Below are 25,037 nucleotides of genomic sequence, written 5' to 3'. Positions count from 1 at the left end.
GCCCGGAAATTACAATTGGTCCAACGCTCGGCTGCCAGATTAATAACAGGGGCAAGTTACAGGGAGAGATCCACTCCCTTGTTTAAGGAGCTCCACTGGCTGCCGTTCATCTTCCGGTCCTAATTCAAGGTGCAGACCATCATCTATAAAGCCCTAAACGGTTTGGGATCCGCCTACCTCCGTGACCGTATCTCCTACCATAAACCTGCCCGATCTCTGCGATCATCCGGAGAGGCCCTTTTATCACCACTGTCTATATCCCAGGCCCGCCTTGTGAGTACAAGGGAGAGGGCCTTTTCTGCTGTGGCCCCCCATCTATGGAATTCACTACCCATTGAAATCAGGCAAGCTCCCACTCTGTTAGCTTTTAGGAAAGACCTGAAAACATGGTTCTTCCACTGTGCTTTTGGTGAGTAATTACTGCTATATATTTCTTTGTTACTCCCCCCCAACATCTATCCTCCAGACTGTTCCACTTTCATGTGTCCCTGTCCAAAGTGGAGTACTCCTCTGTCCCTCTCACTCCGAGTTTTTATCTTTGTGTCCATGTGGCCTGCCCTTGTTTTTACTGTTTCTTTGATTTTTTGATGTAATGTATATTATCATCCATTGTATTGTTTTAATTTTGTTATGATATGCTGTTTTATATTTTATTATGTTGTATTGCTCTGGGCATGGCCCCATGTTAGCCGCCCCGAGTCCCCATTGGGGAGATGGTGGCGGGGTATAAATAAAGTATTATTATTATTATTATTATTATTATTATTATTATTATTATGCTTTTTCTCTTTGAAGAACATGGTCTGAACCAGGGGTCCCCAAACTTTTTAAACAGGGGGCCAGTTCACAATTCTTCGGACCATTGGAGGGCCGGAATATAGTTGGCCACCGAGCATAAATAATAATAACAATAATAATGATAACAGCAATAATAATAATAAAGAGGGTTGGAAGAGACCCCTTGGGCCATTGAGTCCAATCCCCTCCTGCTTTTGTGTACCGAAAGCCCAAGCAAAGCACCCCTGACAGATGGCCACCCAGCCTCAATGTTAATAATAATAATAATAATAATAATAATAATAATAATAATAATAATAATAATAATAAAGAGGGTTGGAAGAGACTCCTTGGGCCATTGAGTCCAATCCCCTTCTGCCTTTGTGCACCGAAAACACAAGCAAAGCACCCTTGACAGATGGCCACTCAGCATCAATGTTAATAATAATAATAATAATAATAATAATAATAATAATAATAATAATAATAATAATAAAGAGGGTTGGAAGAGACCCCTTGGGCCCAGCCTCAATGTTAATAATAATAATAATAATAATAATAATAATAATAATAATAATAATAATAATAATAATGGTTGTAAGAGAAGAAGAGACCCCTTGGGTCATTTAGCCCAACCTTCTTATGCCCTTGTGCCTTGGGGGCCAGATAAATGGCTTCGATGGGCCGCATCCGGCCCCCGGGCCTTAGTTTGGGGACCCCTGGTCTGAACTCTTAAAACAAAGGCAGACCACAAGTATGGGTTTTTCATTCCAATCCTGATCCTAGTCCAAGCCTCATTGACAACCACTGCCTGTGACCACCCATTGTCCATACACAGGACAACACTCTTTTCTGCACTGATACCCACCCAGTACAGGGAGGCAGGGTCAATCGGGAAAATCTCAGTAGCCAGTTAAGGGGAAATCCAAGGCAAATCTAAGGTGCTGCATTTATCGCTGCATCTTCTCCGTCACGAGTAATGGCTCCTCTGCACGTGGTGCCATGGCTTCTTAGTTCTTCTTCTGGTCCTCCTTTGACCCGCCTATCTCCACACAGTTAACCCTTGTGGTCTACTTTGGCATGCGCTTGGCACCATTTCTTCCCAAATGGCAGTCCATTACTATGGATGCTTGGGTATTGGATATAGTCTGAAATGGCTATTTCATTGAGTTTAAGTCCCCTCCAAACGTCGGTTATGTTTGCACTGCTCCCAGGTCTTATGGGATGAGGTTCGCACCCTGTTGCAAAAGGGATTGTGCCTTTGCATTCTTTTTTTCCCCTCAAGTATATTTTTGAGATACTTCCTTGTTTCTAAGAAAGATGGTGGCCAGTGTCCCATTTTAGACCTCAGAGGCCTTAACAAGCATATTCGTTCGTGTTGGTTTCATATGCTGACAATCTTCACAATTCTGTCTCTTCTTTCCCCGGGAAGCTTGGTTCGCCACAATAGACCTCAAAGGCACCTGTTTTCATATTGCTACTGCTTCAGAACATCATCGTTATCTGGCTTTCATGGCAGGATCTCATGGTGCGTAATTTCGTAAATGCTACTTTTAGATGTTTCCTGATACTTTAGGATTCCATACATATTGAAATACACGAAGCATATTGCAGAAGTCCAACCTTGAGGTTACTAGTACTTGCACTACCATCTTACGGTCCTCCAAATCTAGGAAGTTGGCAGAACAACCTCAGTTGATTGTGAGCACTCCTGACTCTTGCATCTATCTGGGCTGACATTTGGAGAAACAGATCCACGAGCACTCCCAAACTGCTAACACAGTCTTTTAGGGGGAGTGTAACCCCATCCAGAACTGGTTGACACACCTCCATCCCCAGATTAGGACCCTTGATGGCAAGCACCTCTATTTTGTTGCGATTCATAAAAAGGGGGCTATCATTGCCTTCATGCCGCTGACACCTCTCGCTATTGGTTTAGCCAATACATGAAGCTTCAGCTTTCTAGGATGTTACTCCTCATTAGGTGCTCTCCATTGCTGCTGTCTCACACTCTTCTTCATGTAGCCTCTTCTTGTCCTTCATTTCTTTGCTGCTACCTCTGCCTTTCTCTCTCTGCTGGCTTCATCTCCTGATGTCTTGGCTGCCACCAGTCCTGCAATTCTTTTTTTAAACCACATATACATTTCTCCAGTGATATAAAACAACATTCAAAAGATATCTACAAACATTAAACTTCTACACACTTTTCACCTTTTCAATCTTTGGCAATGGTAATGCTGTCTCTGAAAGCTGTACAGACCGATTTCTCTTTTTGGCTGCTTTAATCTGTCTCTGAATATTCTTAATAGGCACATCCCTGTTGTTTTTTTTTAAACTTTGTTGTGGATCATTTTATTTGTTTCCTTTTATTTTTATTTTCCAATAGATCTGCACCAATTCATAAAACCACCATACATGAAAAGGCCCCTTTCTTTACTTTACATCTCCTTCAATGGGGCAATTGCAACCACTCCTGCAATTCTAAAGCACACCTGTCATTTTTCAAGATGTTTGTTGGGGGGGGGGGGGGTGAGTGTACCTTACAATTGATGAAATATGGTAATATTTCAATATGGAAATATATTTTCCTGTACAGAAAATGTTGTAATTGGAGATTTAATTCTGTGTAAAGTTCATACGTAACTTGCAGATAATTTTTTTCCTGCATTAATATTTCTGCATTTAAACACTATTTTCCATGCAAAACAACCATGTGCAAATTTGGCATAGAATTAGTCCCAAACTGTGAAGATTCTCAACCATCCATGGTTCTTCTCATTGTAGTTTTTCAACATTTGAAAAACATATCTTTCAGCCATTTTTAAATATTCTTTACTTCATCTTAGAAGAAACAAGCTGCTACTAAAATGTGTTTTCTCCCTTTGCTTTACAAATTCTGAACTTAACTCCACCATCAGTTCTGATTTTATTTCACACAATTGGGGTAAGTAATCAGAATGGTGATTTACACTAATTGAAGGACATCTGGTTTATGTAGAATAGTGGTTCTCTACTTGTGGGTCTCCAGGTGTTTTGGCTTATAACTCCCAGAAATCCCAGCCAGTTTACCTGCTGTTAGGAATTCTGGAAGTTGAAGGCCGAAACATCTGGGAACCCACAGGTTGAGAACCACTGATGTAGGGCCATGAGAGTTGTGTCTTCACTAGTTCCAAATTGTCAGTTTCTCCACTATTGTGATGTGCAGCCTTAAAAGTTTTGTCACATAGTGCTTCCGGTGTCTTTTTTTAAAATCTATTTTTACAATATGTGTTATCCACATGTTAATAAATGTTACCCTTGTTTTATTTTTGGGAATGCTGTTGCCATCAAAAGCTTGCTTGAAAGGCGTATGGGAGAGAATTTTTTTTCTTGTATTGCTTCCAGATTATGTAATGCATTGTTTTTCTATTCTATGAGCCATGCTGAAAATTGGTAACATGTAAGATTCCAAGATTTATATATTTTTAAAATGCAATGTTTGAGATTCTGCTCCTATGTGATTGGATGATTAAGCTTTTTTGATATAACCAGGATGGTTGAAATAATATTTTCTTAATTTTTCAAAGACAAATTTGAAAATGTAAAACTTTCTAACAAACCATAATATAAACAAGATTTTTCTACAAATAAATAGGCATAATAATGAAATACTCAGTGCCATTTTCTTTAATTATGTGTGGTTTATAATATATAAGTATTGGTCTGTTCCAGATATGCACCTAAAGTATATGAGACATTACAGTGTACTCTTTTGCCTTTGTAGTATAGTATAAATTCATTTGGATGTTATGGACAGGTATTGTGTTATAAAGAAAATCCAGTAGTTCTGTGAGTTCGGTTATTATTCAGAATGCATATATTGAACTATACGGACTAGTTAAAGGATGCACTCAGTGATTAAAGGGACATCTTCTAGTGTCAGTGAAATTGTCATTCAGTCAAAGATCATGGAATGCCTTGGCTTAAATCAGATTGACTGAGAACCTGATTGACTAATTATATGTTTATCATTGGCTCTACATAATTGGCTGATTTTTTATTTAAAAAATAAGGCATTCTAGCTAGGGATTTGTGTTTCTTATATATATTACCAGCATGCAAGAAACATTTCCAGTGACAAAGGGTCCTTCACTGACCATTTAAGCCAGCATGGAACTGGTTTGGAAGAAACTGGGTTTGACCTGATTGCCATGCCTGGTAATGGTTTGTAGCCAGGAAGGTGATTACATTAAAAATTGAATGTGGCTTCAAACTGCTTTGCAGGATTCAAACTTCCCACCCCCACCCCACCCCGATTTCTGGAAGAGATTCATACCAGCACTCTAGAACAGTGTTTCTCACTGCTCCTCTAGGTGTTTTGTACTTAAGCTCCCATAAATCTCAGCCAGTTTACCAGATGTTAGGAATTGTGGGAGTTGAAGTCCAAAACAACAGTTTGAGAAACTCTGCTCTAGAGGCACATACATTTTTTTTAAAAAAAAAATTGGAAGTGAAAGTTAAGAGTAGAGGTAATCAATTACCCCTCCCAAGGCGTTGATTAGCCTCCTAGTAGCCACTCATATCCTTGGGACATTTATCAACATCGTCTGAATTGTATAAAGCTCTTCAGCAGAAGCCAGTGTATACAATACAATTCGCATTCTGCGGAGCCTATTTCACCTTGGGATGTGGGTTACATTTGGGGCTCACACTAAGGGACGTAACTCAGCCTTTCCAACAATTGTGTTTAAAGTGGATTGCTGGCCTTAGTTAGTTCCCAGGACACATTGGCTGTGTGTGCTTTGTAGCTGCTGCAGTTTAATGTCAGCTTGAAACGGCATCAAATAATCAGCTCAGATGGGGCCTCAGTGTGCAAAGGTCAGCTTTTTGTGTATGTGCTTTGCAGAAGATTGCTAGTTGGCATCCTGTTAGTGACGGACTGAAGGTTTCTGATCATTGCGAAGAGACTAATTCAGTACCTTCCTCATGCAACCCTACTCATGGACATTTACTAGAATAAGGGTACTGAAGCTTCTGGAGGATACTGTTGTTGTGTATCTGCTTGTAGGTGCATAGCTAGGCCATTCTCCAACCTGTCCCTCCTAAGAAGGAAGGTGTACTTTGTGAGAGGAGAGGCTATCATAGTTCTGCCTTTGTAGAATTTTATCGTTCATCTCCTAATGCTGGATCCCATACTCTTACGTTGTTTCTCTTACATGGAAGGCAGGCCATAAAGAGCAAGCAAAATTCCCCAAAACTTCAGACTACCTTGTGGGAATATCAGAATAGTGCAAAACATATTGGCTCTTTGCTCTTCAGTCATGATTGACTGAGCTATGTATGGTCCACACTGTTATGCTAGATGACCAACTTGTCCATTGAAAACCCAGATTTACATGAACATTTCAAACAATATTAATATTCAGTACAATCAGGATCTAACAGCTTTTTTGGGTGAATTCTTGTAGATTAGAGAAAATAAATAATAAAGAAACTTTAAAAATAGGAACAAAAGAGTTGGGCATCACTTGATAAGTCAGTGCAGCAGTGAAGTGATGCCTCCAGTTTCCATTTGTCCAGAACAAATGAAAACAAAGCAGAGGACCAAATTACTTGACCTGATAGTGAAAAAGTGTAGGAAACACCCTGGGGTGGTGCAATAAGATGGTAGATATATAAGGAAATTAGAAGAAGAATTTGTTCACAACTGTGTTCTGTAATGGCTTTTAAGATTTAGTGAAGAAAATAATGGTAGTGATATGTGAGCAGGCAAAGAAAATAGTCAAATATTTATTGAGCGCTGGTTGAAGGCAGACTGTAAACAATAAATGGGCGTATGACATAAGATTCTCCCAACTATTGTACAGATGATACTACTTTTTCAAAGAAACAGAGATACCCCTCACATACTCCCACAAGAAAACAGAGACAAACAATACTCTAGAGATTAACGAATTGTGGCATAGGCCTTCACTACCTATAGCTCAAAATTGCATACAGGCAATCCACAAGTTATGAACAAGATACAGTAGAGTCTCACTTATCCAAGCCTCGCTTATCCAAGCTTCTGGATTATCCAAGCCATTTTTGTAGCCAATGTTTTCAATATATCATGATATTTTGGTGCTAAATTCGTAAATACAGTAATGACTACATAACATTACTGCGTATTGAACCACTTTTTCTGTCAAATTTGTTGTATAACATGATGTTTTGGTGCTTAATTTGTAAAATCATAACCTAATTTGATGTTTAATAGGCTTTTCCTTAATTCCTCCTTATTATCCAAGATATTCATTTATCCAAGCTTCTGCCAGCCCGTTTAGCTTGGATAAGTGAGACTCTACTGTAGTTTCTGTATGTTTGTTCTTGGGGTGAATTTGTTTGCAAGTTGAAAAAGGTACACTTTTAAGTCATACATACATACATACATACATACATACATACATACATATATATTTAGCTTTGGATAGCATAAGGAGGCTCCAAAGAAGGAGCCTCCACCACAGTCCGGGGGAGAGAGTTCCAATGCCGAACAGCCTTCACTGTGAGGAAGTTCTTCCTGATGTTCATGTGGAATCTTCTTTCCTGTAGTTTGAAGCCATTGTTCCGTGTCACCCCCTTTCTTAACTATGAACCATTTGTAAGTTGGATGTTTGTAACTTGGGGACTGCCTGTATTGGGAGATGGGAGGTTTTATCCAAAAGGTTCTGGAGGATAACAAGTTGCCCACCTCTTCCATAAAAAAACTAATGAAATCCAACAATGTGTTTTTAAGATGAGTATTTTCTTTTTGTAGCACTGGTTGGACCTTTCAAAACCCATTAAGAAGCAAATAAAAAGTAAGTATGATGAATCTGAATTTTTACTCTTTCATGATTCCGAAGTGGAGATTCAAATTGAGCTCTAGTTATGTTCCTAAATTTGTGGTATTAAGAGCCAAGTAATTGTGTGTGTGTGTGCAGGTCTGTAGCCAGGAGGGGGGTGGGTTAGGGGTCCCCCCCCCCCAAATTTTTTCAGGTTTTAAAGAAACCTGCTTTACTCATGAATTTTAAAGGAGTAACCAAATCCCTATGAGTGTCCACTTAAGTTTATCGATGGAGCCTGATTTCTAAATTACTTTGCATTATGGAATTACTCTTCATGATTAGCTAAAAAAAAAAGGTTTTACCCCCCCCCCCCCATTTTTTCTGGCTGTAGCTCTGTGTGTGTGTAATCAAGCTTTAAGCATCCTAGTTCGACTACTGATAACATTTCATGCAATGATTAGGAATATGGTTAGGAATATGCAATACGATCCAGAAGTAGCAATCCACTTTTGGGTTGCTGGAGGAAGGATGCAACAGGCTGTAGCCCCCCTCTTCCAAAGAAATAATGGAAAAGGAAGATTGGGGCAGGAATTGATGAGGACAGCAGGGAACCTTGCAGAAGCTGGCTAGGCAACCTTGGGATGTTGTACTTGGTCTCTAGGTTATGAAGCCCTACTGTACAGTTATAATGTTAGAGGAGAAAGAGTTTGGGTTATTGGCTGGGGGGGGGGGGCTGGATGAGAATTCAACTCACCTTATCCATGTGCTTCTGTTGGTATTAAAATGATATGTATGCTTTAGATATGGGCATGGCAAATATGTGATGAATCCATTTTTGGTTGCCTTCTCTCCTCTTGTTCAGTCTCTGTTTGACATGATTAATTTCTCTGATCATACCAGAAGCTTCAACCCTGCCACTAAATGCCTTAGCACAAAGAAATGAGTATTTTTGTTGATTATTGCATGGACATGGCTTCTCATTTTAACTTTTAAAACATATTTATTTATATATATAGGTGAGCAACCAAATATGTTTCACTTTCGAATCAAATACTACTCGTCAGAGCCAAACAACCTTCATGAGGAATTCACAAGGTAGAAAGTAATTTTGAATTGCAACCTTAATATCTGAAATGGAAATGCTACTGAAGCTAAATGTTGGGTTTTCTATCCTGTCGTTACTTGTAAGAATTGTATGCAATCTTCGCTTAAGTAAGGGTTACATTGGCTGTTGCCAATTTGTTGCTGATGTTGTTGGAAATCTTGCATTCTTAGCAAGATTGGTGCCTGTAATTAAGACGCTACTGGGACCCTGTTTAGGAAAACTTTGCAAACTTGTGCAATTGTCCTTTGATTAGTGACTCTGCCTTCAAAACATCAGGGGCTGACTGTTGTCCAGTAATGGTTGAAAGAACCTGTCAGAGCAGCTTGTACTCAATCTTGTACTCTAGATTAAATGTGACACTAAACTTTACAAACTACCTAAAGTTATTGGAAAACCAAGAACTAAACACTACCAACAGCTAAAGAGGGAAGTTCATGGATTCCTGTACCTTTTGCACAGCTAGAAAAGTTATACTGTGCATCAGAGGCTAATGTAAAGCATCTGATATTCTGGCTTGTTACAAAATTATAGCTTGCTGTGATGTAATAAACAAATGAATACTTTATTCATTTATTATAACTGTACACTACCTTTCAAAGTGGGGTCCTTTCTTAAATTATTTCTAGAGCTTTGCAAGCAAATGGTCTGTCTATTTAAATCAGGATTGAAGTGTGATGGGAAACTGCAAAAACGGACTTGGGATCACATGCACCCATCTTCTGCAAGATTTCCATTCTTGTTGTAGAGTGTTCAGCAATGGCTGAGAATAATTTAAATTATGAATAAATATTTTAAAGACCTGAGGGCATATGTTTTTCAGCACCTACAAAATGTGAAGGGTGCTCCTTGCGAAAAAAAAATAAAGGAGTAAGGATTGTGTATGGAGCTAACTGCTGTTCCCTCAATCCTATAGCTAGTTTCGATGTTCATGCAGTGGGAAAGGCCTCAGTGAGATACATGCTGTACTGTCCTCACACTTCAAAAAGGAAGTGAAGAAAACAATTTTACCCCTTTCCACTTGATCTTGATATGGTATCTCAAACTTTTTAAAAAGTCAGTGGAATATTTGTTCTGTAAAGTGAGAGAATGGAGTTCAGGCAGTCCCCAAGTTACAAGTTAAATTTGTTTGTAAATCGGAACAGATACATTTTTAAGTGTAACTCCAGCCAAGATAGCTAGATAGATAGATAGATAAATAGATGGATAGATACACACACACACACACACATGCTTTGGATAGCATAGGGAAGGGTTAACACCCCTATGGTGTTTGCTTTGATATTTGTGCTTTGCTGTCTTCAGAAGATTTCACCTCACTTTCCCTGTGCTAATTGGATTTTGAAAAATTGACTTGTTGTGGAAACAAGGTTTGGTTAACTTTTCCCCATGATAACTCTTTCAGGAGTGAATTTCCCTTCCTGGGGGTAGATATTTCTCACTTCTGTTGTCCTCACCCTGTTCTTAACTATGAGTCATTTGTCAGTCTGATGTTTGTAACTCGAGGATTGTCTGATTCACAAAGTGTTGATGAAGTTGCTATTCTAGGTTAAATCAGAGCTGAAAAATTCACTGATTGCTGGTCCCCATTTGTTCCTTCCAATACCAATGGCAGTAGCCCCATGTCTATCAGCTTTATAGCAAAATGCATCGGGTAACAGATAAATTAATTAGTACTTCCTTCATTCTTGAGGGAAGTCAGACACCAAATCAGTATGCAATAACTGAGGCTGGATCTACATTGCCATGTAATCCAGTATCTGATCCCAGATTATCTGCTTTGAACTGGATTTGATGAGTTTATACTGCCCATTGTAGTTTTCCCCACTTTTACTTCACCACATAAGCCATCCAAGTGCTACATGAAACCAAACATTGCTATGTAGTTCCCATTCCACACTTGCTGGAATTTTAAATAGGAAGATTCCCATTAGGGTCAAGAAGTATTCAGCACCTGTTTGTTGTGGATATGTACTTATGTGTTGAAAAAAGCTCCCAACTTTATACTGGAGCTCAAAGCAAATAGCAGAATTCCACTAGGCTTATAATATATAGATAAGAGGTCTCAGTTCCGAATGCCTGCCATTGGATTCTGTGGGACAAAGTAAGCAGCCTGCAACTGCACTTTACCCAGGAATCACCTTAGAAAAAGGACTTTGTGATGCACAGTTCTCTCTCTGTGCACCCCATCTGTCATACTGATGGGCATTTTGCTAATCAAACTATTTTAAAGTAAGGCATTGCGCTAAATTGCACATCCACAATAGAAAGTTTGCAAATTCACAAAAAAATTAAAATGGTGTTGAAATATTTCACTCCTGGCAGAGGGTGAGTCCTTTTATTTTCAGCATGATGCTAGCAGTAGTATTTCCATGGCCCACTCACTTCAGAAGACCTCCTAAGAGCAGAATTTTTGCTTATGAATGTCAGCTAAAAAGTCACAGAAGTACATCATTTTCAGGATCCAATGTAATATTGTGGTTTGAGCATTAGACCATGACTCTGGAGACAGAGGCTCAGCCATAGAACCCATTGGATAACCTTGGGCAAGTCACACTGTCTCAGCCTCAGAGGAAAGCAAAAGCAATCCCTCTCTGAAAAAAGCTTACCAAGAAATCTCCACAACACATTTGAATTGAGTTCTCTATATTTTCAAATGGCTTGAAAGCACACAATGCCATTATTGTATCTAGATATAACATTTTGACTAGTGGGAGGAATTTCTCTGCCAGGTTTATTTCACTATTACAACAGATTATGCTGGGTGCAAGAAGAGTAAAAGGTGAAAACTATACTCCTAATTTACCATGTTGGCAACTACTTTCTTATTTTTCAACTTCTATTTGTTTAACCAGAAAAAGAATGCTTAACTGCTGATCAAAACATTGTACAACTAATTTATTTGACAAACATCTCTGCAAGATACCTCAAATGATAGGAGTGCATTCCAATTCTGGTCACTCTTTCCAAGAAGATGTAAAGCTATGATATGTAGGGATTTCAAGACTAAAAATTACTCCAAAAATGCTTCTAGAAGTGAATTATATTTTTTCTGAAAACTCTTTAGAAAGTGCTGATATGCTTTCAAGACATTGTGGAACAGTTAGGACTAATTTTTTTTCTTATATGTTTGCTAGGTACCTGTTTGTTTTACAGCTGAGACAAGATATTCTTTCAGGAAAGTAAGTTCATAATCATTGGTATAATTATTATACTAGAATCACATTTTCTGTCTTAAGATGCTCAAAGTTAAAATAAATTCCTAGTCCTTATTATATAGAATAAACTTTAGTAATTACATTTTTCATGCAAGCAATGGTAATAGTAAATTTCTTGATTAGCCCTGAGACCATATCACAGTACCAAACCAAACACAAAGGCTTGATAAAACATGATTACACTCCATATAGTAAGTAAAATACAACACTTATAACAATACAGTAAATAAATATGATAAAACTGAATATATACATCATGTTTCTGTATTACCCCTATAATTTAATCCAATCAGTCCCACATATGTGGTTCTCAGACGTATTGCTTTGCTTAAAAACAGGGCTGTTTATATGTTATTTTTGGATCTTGGCCACACATAAAATATGTTGTGCAAGCAATGGTAGTTAATTTCAGTTCAATCAATTAATCAACTTTATTGTGATCTAAGATCAGTCAAAAAAGAAAACAGAGCATAGTAAAAAAAAAAGGTTAAACAATGTTAAAAAGCAGTTCTAGGATACAGCAATTACTATATATACAAAGGTGGAAGTTCAGCAACCAGTTTTTAAATTCATAGTGGCATTCATAAGGGTTAAAGAGAGTCATAATTTAAATTAATGAGAAATTTAAACAGCAAACCAATATCTTCCTACGATTCTTCTACAGGTACATATATGGCAAACATTCAGTGCTGTTATACAATTGAACGAGATAGACACTACATAAACAGAGGCAAGGCTTCCCTTTTTTCATCTCCGGCATCCAGCTGTGCCGTGGGGAGGTTCTAATGTTTCATTTTTCATGCCCAGGAGCCTATTGTCCATGGACTCCTTTCCTGATTGGATTTTTGCTGGCATGTTTTTCAGGGAACCTTACACCTCCCCACCAAAGCGGTACCTGTTTATCTACTTACATTACTGTTTTCAAACAGTAATGAGCAGAAACTGGGCTGATGGTGGGAGCCCACCCCAACCCAGGCTTGAACTGCTGATCTTCTGGTTGGCAGGCAGTTTAACCACTGTACTAGCCCAGCCCTAACTGCACCCTGCTAACTGGTAGGATTTGAGTGACACTGCTCTGTGTACACAGAGGCGAGAATTTTTATTTGTATCAATCTCAGTGAAAAATAGTATCAGTTATGTAATAATAATTTATTTTGGTCTCAGTTTGCTCTTTTTACGCCATTTGCAGATCCACGCATGCAACAATGGATTAATGGATTGAACCGGTGTGATACAATGTTTCTTAAATTAGCTTTCAGTTTGTTTTTGAGATAAACACACTGAAGAGAGGAAAAGAGAATGAAACACTTAAACAGTCAAGCTATTGCCAAATACATGACCCAGATATAGTATAGTGAGCTTTTACAGAGACTCAACATGCAAATCTACAAAAAACATGCACAAAAAGAAATAACAGATAAAATATCAGAAAACAAGGCATATACGTAATACTTCAGTTGACACCATTGGCTACTGCTCTTTTGGGAACTGAAGTTGACTTTCTCAATCTAGCACTTTCCAGATATATGCAAATTTAGCAATCTGAATGCTTGCTGGGGATGGTGTCCAGCATATCTGGGAAATGCAAAATTGTGGTTTACAGTCCTAAAATTTGTCATTTAATATTCAGTACAATATTATTATCATTCATTTATTTTTCTCCCACTTTTCTCCCACGGATAAGACTCAAAGCAGCGATAGCATTTTTGCCTCTGATCTGCTTCATCTTTTTTATCTTTCCATCTCCATTCACCCACAGCAATGATGTTGACTCACCTCCTAAACACTGTAGATTGTTTAAGAGGCGGTAGCATAGAATGTGGGGAAATGCTTCTGAAATGCTCTTTAAATAACTTTGAAAGGCAGTCGGTATTAATTTTTACACCAAAAGGTAGCAGTGTTCCTTATTACATATCAGTTACTGTGTTTTTCTAATTAAGTACACAATAAAAATCACAGTACAGAGCAGCAGCAACCATCTCTGTGGGGGGCGGGGGGGGGGAGCAAAGGAACTCTTTATCTGAGTGGTTGTGCATTTTCTGGGCTGTATGGCCATGTTCCAGAAGCATTCTCTTCTGACATTTCACCCACATATCTCAGAGGTTTGTGAGGTATATTGGAAAACTAAGCAAGGGAGGAAACCATGAAAATGAAGAAAATCTGGCTACCAGTATTAAAAAACTCTAAAATCAGAACAGTAAATAAATAACAACTCTGAAAACAGAGGAATTACAGATATGCATCAGTCAGGGGCAGCTGACACCTCAGAACAAAGGATCCCCCCAGGCAGGAGTTAAGCTTGCAAGGCCATTAATGCTAATCAAGGTGATTAATTATAACATTCACACTGGCCTCCAACTGACAAGGGTTCTTTCACCCACCCTGGTGAGGATGCCTGCCATAGATATGGGTGAAACGTCAGGAGAGAATGCCTCTGGAACATGGCCATACAGCCAAGAAAATGCACAATAACCCAGTGATTCTGGCCATGAAAGCCTTCGACAACACATTGAACTCTATCACTTAGCCTAGCTATGCCAGATGACAATGCAGAGCCAGGGACAGAGGAAGACATGAACTAAAAATTAACATGATCAGAAGAAAGGAATGGGTATCTAAAAATAATGAAACAAGTGAGATTCATCCTGCCCACCCACATGAAGGACTCTTGTCAGTTTACAAAAGGAACAGAAAATGTAAAGATCAGTCCATGAAATGGACGGGTTGGTGCTTGTAGGTAATTTGGTGAGTTGATTTATTACATGTGCCCATGATGCTGTCTTTCCAAAACAGGTCTAAAGGCATGAAAGGGTCAGTGTTTTGCTGTGCATTTCCTATTTGTGGGCAGTACCACTGTGTTACAAGACAAGACATGTTAAAAAAATGAATGATAGCACACATACCCCCAAATAGTATCACAAATAAAGACTAGGGGAGGAGGGAACACAAAAGAAGAGAAGCAAACTTAACAACAGCTCACACATCATGTTAGAAATAAGTAAAATTGCCCAGGTCTTCCAGTATTTAAATTAATATTTTGAATATGGAAGACAGAATTCTAAACATTTAGCTATTAATGAAAGCCAGGTCTAAAATCACATTAATACGTAAATAACAAAAGGGGGCAAATATATGAATTGCAAGACTGAAAAAAAGTTTTAGTCTCAAACAAATTTAATATGGATTAAATGAATTTGTCCAAGGCACATTTGCATTAACCTTCATGCCCAAAGATCAGATTTTAAAAATAAATCATTTATCAAAAACTGCTATTCATAAAATGTGTAAGGCCCAGGGGCAGATAATTTAAAGAAATACTTGTATAATAGCTCACCTCACATATACAATGTTATTCAATGATTTCACTGGGGTGGGAGTAAAATCTCAGAATCATGGCAAATTTTGAAAATCATGTTCACCTTGAAATACATTCAAATTTGTAGATGTATGTTTTGGGGCAATTTGGTTTAGAACCTTTTCAGTAACTTTGGGAAGGCAATACAGTATATGTTGTATATGACAATTTGGTTAAGATATACATATGCATAGGGCTCCTGATGGTGGCGCAATGTGTTAAAGCGCTGAGCTGCTGAACTTGCAGACCCAAAGGTCCCAGGTTCAAATCCCGCGAGCGGAATGAGCGCCCACTGTAAGCCCCAGCTCCTGCCAACCTAGCAGTTCGAAAACATGCAAATGTGAGTAGATCAATAAGTACTGCTCCGGTGGGAAGGTAATGGCGCTCCATGCAGTCATGCCGGCCACATGACCTTGGAGATGTCTATGGACAACGTCGGCTCTTTGGCTTAGAAATGGAGATGAGCACCAACCCCCAGAGTCAGTCACGACTGGACTTAACGTCAGGGGAAAACCTTTACCTTTACCTATACATATGCATGAAGTGAAAAACAACAGGATACATACTGTATATACTCAAGTCTAAGCCGACCCAAATATAAGTCGAGGCATCTAATTTTACCACAAAAAACTGGGACTACCTATTGACTCGAGTATAAGCCAAGGGTGGGAAATGTAACAACCACTGGTAAATTTCAAAAATAAAAATAGATACCAATCAAATTACTGTAAATTAATTGAGGCATCTATAGGCTAAATGTTTTTGAATATTTACCGTATTTCAAAGAAAAACAGTAAACTAGGAAGTGGAAATGGAGGGTCAACAAAAACAATATGGTATCAACATTATCATTATTTATTTATTTATTTATTTATTTATTTATTTACTTGTGCCCCGCCCTATCTCCCCATGGGGATTCAGGGCGGCTTCCAATATAGTAACAGGCAAACATTCAATGCCTATATAAACAAAATACAATACTAAACATTGTGCAGTAAGCTAAAATAAACAGTTGCATTAAATAATTATCATTAAAAAACAAGCCAAGATAAAGTGTCATATCAGTTCCCTTTCGCCTTCTCTCAGGCTTCTCCTATTGACACAGCCTACAACGGCATTGGCCTTTTCAGCTGCAGCATCACACTGTTGGCTTATGTTCAGCTTGTGGTCAACCAAGACTCCTTTCACAAAATCCTACAGTTGGAAGGGACTGCTAAAGGCCATCTAATCCAACCCCCTTCGTTCTGCCTTCATGCAGGGAAAGCGCAATCATAGCACCCCTGTCAGATAATGGCCCTCCCGTCATAATAATGATGATGATGGAATTGGAAGGGACCTCTAAAGACTATCTAGTCCAAGGATCTTCTGCCTTCATGCAGCAAAAGAACAATCCAAGCACCCCAACATATGGCCACCCACCTTAACTAAACAATAATAATAAATAGAGTTGGAAAAGACCCCATGGGCCATCTAGTCCAACCACCTTCTGCCTTTATGCAGCCAAAGTATAATCAAAGCATCCCAAAGATGGCCATTCAGCCTTAATATTAATATTAATAATAGAGTTGGAAGAGACCCCGTGGGCCATCTAGTCCACTCCCCTTCTACCTTCATGCAGCCAAAGCAGTAACAGTGGTAACAGTGGCAGCAGCAGCATTGGAGCCTTGTCTGCAAGCTCCGGTGCCACTGCTTCTCCTTCTCCTCCTGTCTGCGCCATGTCTGTTTCGGAGCCTCGACTCCAGACATGACTCCAGTATAAGCCTCAGAAGGCTTTTTCAGCCCAAAAAAGGCCTGAAAAACTTGGCTTATATTCAAGTATATATGATATTTATTTTCTGGAAAGTATTGTGCTGAGTATATTTTTAATGTTGTTTGAAAAATAGCTGTGAAGTTTGAGATAGGTCATGAAATAATTAATAAAACATATTGAGATGAAAAAGAAAGTGGAAATAAAAGACAAATTAAGGCAGATTCAATATTGAGATAGTAGCATATAACAAATGTTAATAGTTTTGACTGGGAGTCAAAGTCTCAACTTCATTTGATATAAAAAAATCTCTTGTATTTAGGATCCACTATTGAATTTCACATAAATGTACACATTTTTGTGATGTCCAAATCTTGAGTAAAAATGAATGATCTAACCTGATTCAGTCCTTGTTTTAAGTAGTTTTAAAGGGAAATCCCAGCTGCAACATGTTATCACTTAGTTCAACTTAATTTCATGTCTGCAAACCGTTCTTTCCCCATGATGTCTGCAGAGCTGCAATATTAACATGGTAGCTCTGCAGACACCATGACTTTAGTGTCAAATCAAGTCTTTTTAGCCTTCTTTCTCTATTCTTTAGATGCCTTTGATAACCTCTTGCCTAATTAAGAGATCTAGAAGAAGTGTTTTATTAATATGGATGTTGGAATTTGCTTATAACCAATGTGACCTTTTTAATTTTTATATTTTTCTAAGAGGATTAGTGAGACTCACGGGGAACTGTACTCTTGCAAACAAATTCTTGTACAGACTAAGGCACACGTTTCCTGCAGACTCTGTTCCAAAGGGACAATCTTGAGCAATCTTGTGGCATTTGTTTTTTAGCAAAGTCCCATACACATTTTATAGAAATTAGTTGAGAGTCTGTTGATATATATCTTAGTGGATTGCATCCACTGTGTACAGAAATGCTGTTGAGTTCAATCTGTTATTTGCATATTTATAGCATTTGTAACCTGCTCCTCATCTGAAAAGGTGTCCACAGTGATTTACATATAATCAGTAAAAATAAGTCTCTGTCCTCTTTACTTATAAATGTTTAGAAAAAATAAAAATGCTTCTTAAAAATATTTTAGAACCCAAGGATAGCAATTTCAAGAACCAAAGGCCCTGGAAAACACCTCCATTTTATCTGCCCACTGAAAGCTCACTATAGGTGGCAGCACTCAATTTGCCCTGAATTAAATGTGGAAGAAAGGGATTATGAAGGGAGATGGGGGAATGGGAACTTGGGGATCAAGTCCTAATCATACATAGTTCTCATATTGACTAGCTGGAATTTAAACAGTTCAGAGCCAAGGAAATTTCAGCAGAACGATGGAGTGGTACTGCTTCCAGTCTCTCCCTTTACTACGACATAATGAAATAGCTGGTGGCAGAGGGAGGTCTGATAGATCTAGGTTTCAGCATATCTAATGGAATAGCTATGCTTCTCAACACTACCCCTTGTGTTTTTTAATTATCAGTATTGATTATGAAAAATGTAACGAATGAGTAAAATGTAATGTTCATTTAATGAAGGTGAGGAGTACTTCAAGATACTATTTCTACTGACCAAAGCGCTCTATTTTTCTTTAAAGATTGAAATGCCCTTATGAAACAGCTGTAGAACTTGCAGCTTTGTGCCTCCAAGGTATGTCTAAAACAAGTTTAGTCTGTTCAAAATGTTGACATGAGACAGGTTTCAGAGTTTTCAAAATCACTGAAATTGTTGCAATTTCGTACTATTCATGTACATAGCGCATTATGCCCTGTACACTGTGGGATGGTGCCAGCAGGCATGGCTCTTTTTGATCCAAAGAACTCTTTCCTAAAAGAGTGTAGAATATAGAATATTTCTTCTCTCCAGAGTTTCTCTTAGAAAAATAATTTGAACAGTATAGGAAAAAGCAGGAAAGGTTCTGCAATTCCTGTTGGGAAGAAAAGTTATTATTACCTCTATCAGGAAAATTAAGGAAAACAAATTCCCTATTAGAGAAAAGTGGCTATTGGAGTTTTTTCTCAAATAGTCATTCATTTCAGAAATGTTCTGTTCATGGGTTCAAAGAAAGTCTGAGTACATTGTATCCATATCCAACTGTGCATTCAGCAGCTGTCCTCATACTGGCTGCCTACACATGAACCAACATTCATAAATACAGATTCTCCACTATCCACAAAATTGACTGGTGAATGTGAAAAGCAATAACCAGTCAGAACATGACTGTAGATGAGCACAAAGATCAGGCTTCTATTATAGATACTGGTTGGTGCTTCTAGGGAGAGACCAGTTCCTTTCACCAGTGGTTTCCTGTGTAGTAGTGAGGTGGAGTTGCGGTGTATTGTGATTCCATCCCTCTCAGCAAGCCGTTATGTATGAAAGTATGCCTGGGATATATACTGTCTACCTAACTGGGGACTATACCTCTTCCTGGGTTTTCAGAGAGCCCCTTCTTGAGCCCACTACTCTGACAAATATGCTTGATGGATATGAGACTTAGTCGAAATGAGATAGTCTTCCTTTGGGTTGCTCCCAGTGTGTGGAACTCTCCTCCAAAGAAAGCCGGTGTGATTCTTTCTCTGTTTTTCTTCTAGTGACAAGCTAAGACTTTTTCAAGCAGTCTTTTGATTGCTGACTACTTTTATTTTCCCGATATGCTTTTAAATTTTTTTAGAATTGTTTTTAATCTATGTGCTCCTAATCTGTTTTTAATATAATTTTAATAATATCTGCCTTTTCAGTCATATAGCCCAACTGAGGCCTTAGTGTTTGACTATTAAACAAATAAACATTAAAGAGCTCTTTGTGCCATGTGTCACATGTACACCAATCCTGGGCATGCAGATTAATGAGCAAATAGTGAGAAGACACTTATATTTGCAGGAGAGAGTATGGCTATTTGGGATGGCTTTGAAATAATAACTTTGTTATGACTATATGGGCACATACAGATAATATTTGTTTAAAAATACATTAGGTTAATTGGATCAAACTTTGATTCTGAAGTATTCTAAGGGAAGAAGAAGGCTGGAAATGTAAATCATAAATTTCTTGATAGAGCAGTATTTCTGCATCTTCATTTTATCCATTGCTTAGTGTGCTTTTTCTCTGAATTCGTCTAGGTAAGAAACATAAGTTGCGCTTTTATACTCTAGAAATATCTTCCTCGGGACATTCTTATATTTGATAATGGCAGTGGTTATACTCTAGTATAGTAATGTTTTATTTGGAAACTTTTGCAGCTGAGCTTGGTGACTGTGAAATTCTTGAACATGATCCAGAACTTGTGTCAGAATTCAGATTTTCTCGTAACCAAACTGAAGCAATGGAATTTGAAATTTTTCAAAAGTGGAAAGAGTTCAGGTATAGTAGCTTTATGAAATTATGACTTGATTGAAATGACGGGTGCATGACAATTTATTATATATGATCAAGAACATTTAAAAAAGAGAGAACAAAAATGTGTTTACATTTGTAAAGCTGGATTATTACAAATTGAGGAAAGTAAAACAGAATATTCCAAATTAAGATGGATTTTTCTTCTTTTATTCTTTTAGGGGGAAAAGCCCTGCCCAAGCAGAAATGTGCTATCTGAACAAAGCAAAGTGGTTAGAAATGTATGGGGTAGATATGCATGTAGTTAAGGTAAGGCATTATTTCTACTTTTGCAGAAAATGGGAAAGGTGATTTCCGATAGTGAACATTTCTTTACTAAATAAATCATGTTTTATCCTATTTCACGTTCTAAATTTTCTGACGTGTTTAATATACAATCATCTACTTGCAGGGAAGAGATGGGTGTGACTATGCTCTTGGATTGACGCCAACTGGTATCTTGATCTTTGAAGGAACAAACAAAATAGGCCTATTTTTTTGGTGAGTCATATCTGATTACACTTATTCAACATTTTAATACATTTCCTCCCTCTAATTCTGAGCAGTTGTGTTCTGATGGTATGTCAACAAGAATGTTGTTCTTCTCCGAGGGAGATTAGACAGGCCCCCACCCTCCTTGCCTTTCGAAAAAGCCTTAAAACCTGGCTTTTCCAGAGGGCCTTCGACGACTAATTTTTGGGGGTTGATTTGTCTGCCCATTTAATTTAATTAGAGAGTGTTCTGCCATGATTATTGATACCTTGCTGAGTACTTCTGCCACGAAGCTACAGAAGCCCTCTATTTCGGCCTAGAACTGTTTTATCTCCTTGTTTTTAACATGTGATGTATGTATTGATTGTATGACTGCTTTTCATGTTTGATTTTACAATGTGTAATTTGTCACTGTTTTTATTATTGTTGTGAGCCACCCCGAGTCCCCTCGGGGAGATGGGGCGGGATATAAGAATAAATTTATTATTATTATTATTATTATTATTATTATTATTATTATTATTATTATTATTATTATGTATTTCACTTTTAAAGAGTACAGAATTTACTTAGGTTTAATATTTATATCTCAGTTTTGTTCCAGCTTGAAATTCCCTAGACAGCTTCTGTAGCGTGATATAAAAATGAAAGTGTGAAAACATATGTGTGGTAGTTGAAGCAAGAAACAGAAATACGTAAAATACACTTTGAAATGAGTTCAGAAACAGCCCAGAAGATAGTGAAGCTGACAGACAAATGTGTAGTATTACAGTATGTGTAGTATTACAGACTGTGTAGAATTTCAAGATCTCTATTTTGTACCATTTGTATTTCCAAGCATTTTTCAATGGCATTATGATATGGATTATATTATAGTAACTCAATCTAGATATAATTGACATGGTATTCTTCATATTTTCTATATTATCTTGAAAGGGTAAGCCAGTATCATTTACTATGAAGCTTAGATAAATGGTCCCCAACTCTCAGAGCCAGCCCTAGGTATTTTTCAAGTATAGGCGAACAGAATTTTGCCCCCCCCCCCCCCAAACCAATCACTGAAAAATAAAAGCGTTGGATAAGCGAAAATGTTGGATAATAAGGGGGGATTAAGGAAAAGCCTATTAAACATCAAATTACATTAAGATTTTACAAATTAAGCACAAAAACATCATGTTTTACAACAAATCAACAGAAAAAGCAGTCTCGACTGCGCCCCCGTATGTTTTGCACCCCAAGCGACCGCTTAATTCGCCTCATTGTTGGACCGGCTCTGCCAACTCTGGAATCTCAGTTGTGAAATACAGCTTCCATTACTTCTAGCCAACATGACTTATGGCCAAGGATGATGTTAATGAAGAAGTAAAAATCTAAGGAAAAAATAAATGTGGGTAGGAATCTTTTATGTACGACATTGTACAGTATCTTACATCATTGCGACTGCTGGTTTTCATTGTTTTTTATGAAGTCTATTTATGAAAATGAGTGCTTAGCACTATGGAGGACAAGAGAAGACAAAATAATGTTTTCTTTTTCTTTTCCTTTCTTTTCCTTTTATTTTTATTAATATTGATAGCTTGTTCCATTTTGATGGTGGAGGGTTGCCTGCTTCTCATAAATTGGTAAAAGCAAAGAGAGCCCTTATGATTCCTTACAATCCAGAACACTCCACTTGTAAGAAAAAATGAAAATATTTAAAAATAAATTCAGTTTGTAATTATTTTCTTGAAAACGTACTTTTAGTGTTCCAAACATGATACCTGTATGCAAGCCAAGTTACATATAATACAGTTTATGACCCTAAAGTAATAAAATGACTTTCAAACTATAAAAGGTGCTAACAGCACATTTGTTTCTATTTTTCTGAAAATGTACTTTCCCCCTAGAAAAACCAAGAATGCTGGGTTTTTCTAGGGGAAAAAATGATAATCAGAAGGTGGGGGAGAGGGGAGAGATTGGTCTTTACATGTATTCGAAATATCTGGAAGTTTTACTTCTCTGTTCATAGGTCTCCAATATTTTGAATATAAATTTAAGAATTAGGTAGGCAGAAGGACCTATCCATTTTATGACTGTCAAGTCTCACTTGCTATAGGCCACTTTGTCTGGATCCACAACAGCAAAATAATTTATCCTTATCTTGATGCTTGTGCTGCTGTAATGCAGACATTCCTTTTCAAAGCAAAATAGATTATTTTAGATACCTGAGGGTGTTAAGGGAATTTTTTAAAACATAATTTTCACTCTGAATTTTGTAGGAAGCCCCATCTTTTCTGCATGAGTGCCCTGTGTACTGACTCAAGATCCAAGTAGAAGGAGGGTTCGGGGGTGTAATTGGAGGGCAGGATGCATTTTCAGAGATGTGAGGGTTTGTGCTTGTTGAAGGATGTGTGTTGTATTTTTGAGTACCTATGATTTTATTAAATTTAACACACAAGTCTTACACTGTGACAGGAGGGTGTAAAGCAATTGAATAGAGGGAGTAGGAGGGAGGATATGCATGTTCCCAGACATTGACATTTGGTCTCTTTCTGGAAGTGTAAAGATTATGATTATGATAATCTTTACACCCTCCCAGGTGTAGATCTAACCCTACATACCCCTAATGATGCCACTGAGTCCACTCAAACCTCCATTGAAGAAGCAGTTACCTGCAGCCACTTACCTCTTCTTCTGCTACTGACACCATCCTACCTACTCCTCTATTTCTCTCCTTGTCACCTCCTCCATTCCTGCCCCTTCGATCTGTCCTAGAGATCCAGGCACCACTCGTGTGTGTGTGTGTGTGTGTGTGTGTGTGTGTGTGTGTAGACATTTAAAGATGTCTTACTCATAATAAGTCACAAAGGGGTAAAGAAGACTGAACAGTTCTGGCATCCAATGATAATGCAGAGTTGGTGGTAGGATTGACAGGATAACAAGAAAGCCTATTAGTTGATAGGTTTATATATGCTGGGATGGGGGATAATAAACTGTAACTGCTGTAGATCATGTTTCTGAAAATAATCCAGTGCAGTGGAAACTCCATTTTGCCCCAATGTTATTTTGGGTGGTTCATGAATGAGGTAAGATTTGAACCAGGGACTCTCCTTGTTCATTTTGTTGTTGTTTATTAGTTCAGTTGCTTCTGACTCTTCGTGACCTCATGGACCAGCCCACACCAGAGCTGTTTGTCCACCTTCACCACCCTCTTCACCACCTCCTTCAAGGTCAAGCCAGTCACTTCAAGGATACCATCCATCTTCCTTTTTCCTTCCATTTTCCCCATAATCATTATCTACTCCAAGCTGGAGTATGGAGTGCTTTGATCTTCTTGCGGTCCAAGGCACTCTCAGAATTTTCCTCTTAACACCACATCTATGCTTCCTTTGCACAGCCTTCCTTATGGTCCAGCTCTCACATCCATAGGTTACTACGGGGAATACCATTGTCAATTAGCTGTGTTACCCAACAAAGTAATAATGCACATTTCTTTTAATATTGGAGGCCCTGAATGAATTGGGAAAATGGCAAAAGAGAGAGAGAGGGAGATGTAAAGTTAAAAAATATATGAATAAATAAGTCATTTTGTAAATGTCATATATCTCTTGTATATCAACATATTCTTAATTTTGCCTTTTCTTTGTATCAAGGCCTAAAATCACAAAAATGGACTTCAAAAAGAGCAAACTGACGCTTGTGGTGGTAGAAGATGATGAGCAGGTAACTTTTTCATCTTACTATGAGCTTAATCTGGTTATATCCAGAATGCCATGAGTTAGCAGATATTGTGGGACTCTGCGTATCCTCTGACTCTTTTTCAAGACATTGATTCTATTGTATATGTGGGACCTGAATAAGAGGTTGTTTTTGTCTTTTAGGGTAGAGAGCAAGAGCACACTTTTGTCTTCAGATTAGATAATGCCAAAACATGCAAGCACCTCTGGAAATGTGCAGTAGAACATCATGCCTTCTTCCGGTTGCGCACACCTGCTAACACAAAATCTAGCCGATCAGATTTTATCAGGCTTGGATCCCGCTTTCGATTCAGGTACCTTTAATTGTATACACCACCTTGCAAATCTGCCTGTAAAAAGCGAACTATCTAACACAATTTTCTTTAGCTGGCTGGTTTATGTCATACTATACGGGGCTGAGGTTGGCTTTCATCACAATTGTGAACACTTTCCAATTTAGAAGCAA

General features: G+C 38.0%; 1 protein-coding gene across 6 annotated transcripts in view; it reads left to right on the top strand.

The window, feature by feature from the left end:
* Positions 1–25,037, top strand: part of epb41l4b (erythrocyte membrane protein band 4.1 like 4B) — a 169,816-nt gene that overhangs the window by 52,214 nt on the left and 92,565 nt on the right. For all 6 annotated transcript variants that reach the window (XR_009999603.1, XR_009999604.1, XM_062956977.1 and 3 more), the window contains 9 exons: positions 7,556–7,598; positions 8,582–8,660; positions 11,805–11,849; positions 18,589–18,641; positions 20,231–20,351; positions 20,546–20,633; positions 20,776–20,864; positions 24,488–24,557; positions 24,716–24,885. Coding sequence is in view for 4 of the 6 variants with exons in the window: in XM_062956977.1 (XP_062813047.1) it covers positions 7,556–7,598; positions 8,582–8,660; positions 11,805–11,849; positions 18,589–18,641; positions 20,231–20,351; positions 20,546–20,633; positions 20,776–20,864; positions 24,488–24,557; positions 24,716–24,885 (758 nt within the window). In the remaining 2 variants the exon portion in view is untranslated. The remainder of the gene's footprint in view (positions 1–7,555; positions 7,599–8,581; positions 8,661–11,804; positions 11,850–18,588; positions 18,642–20,230; positions 20,352–20,545; positions 20,634–20,775; positions 20,865–24,487; positions 24,558–24,715; positions 24,886–25,037) is intronic.

Source organism: Anolis carolinensis, chromosome 6 (assembly GCF_035594765.1).
Source record: "Anolis carolinensis isolate JA03-04 chromosome 6, rAnoCar3.1.pri, whole genome shotgun sequence".
NCBI lineage: Eukaryota > Metazoa > Chordata > Lepidosauria > Squamata > Dactyloidae > Anolis > Anolis carolinensis.
The sequence above is the reverse complement of the archived record's forward strand: the minus strand, read 5'-3'. Positions and strand labels throughout refer to the sequence as shown.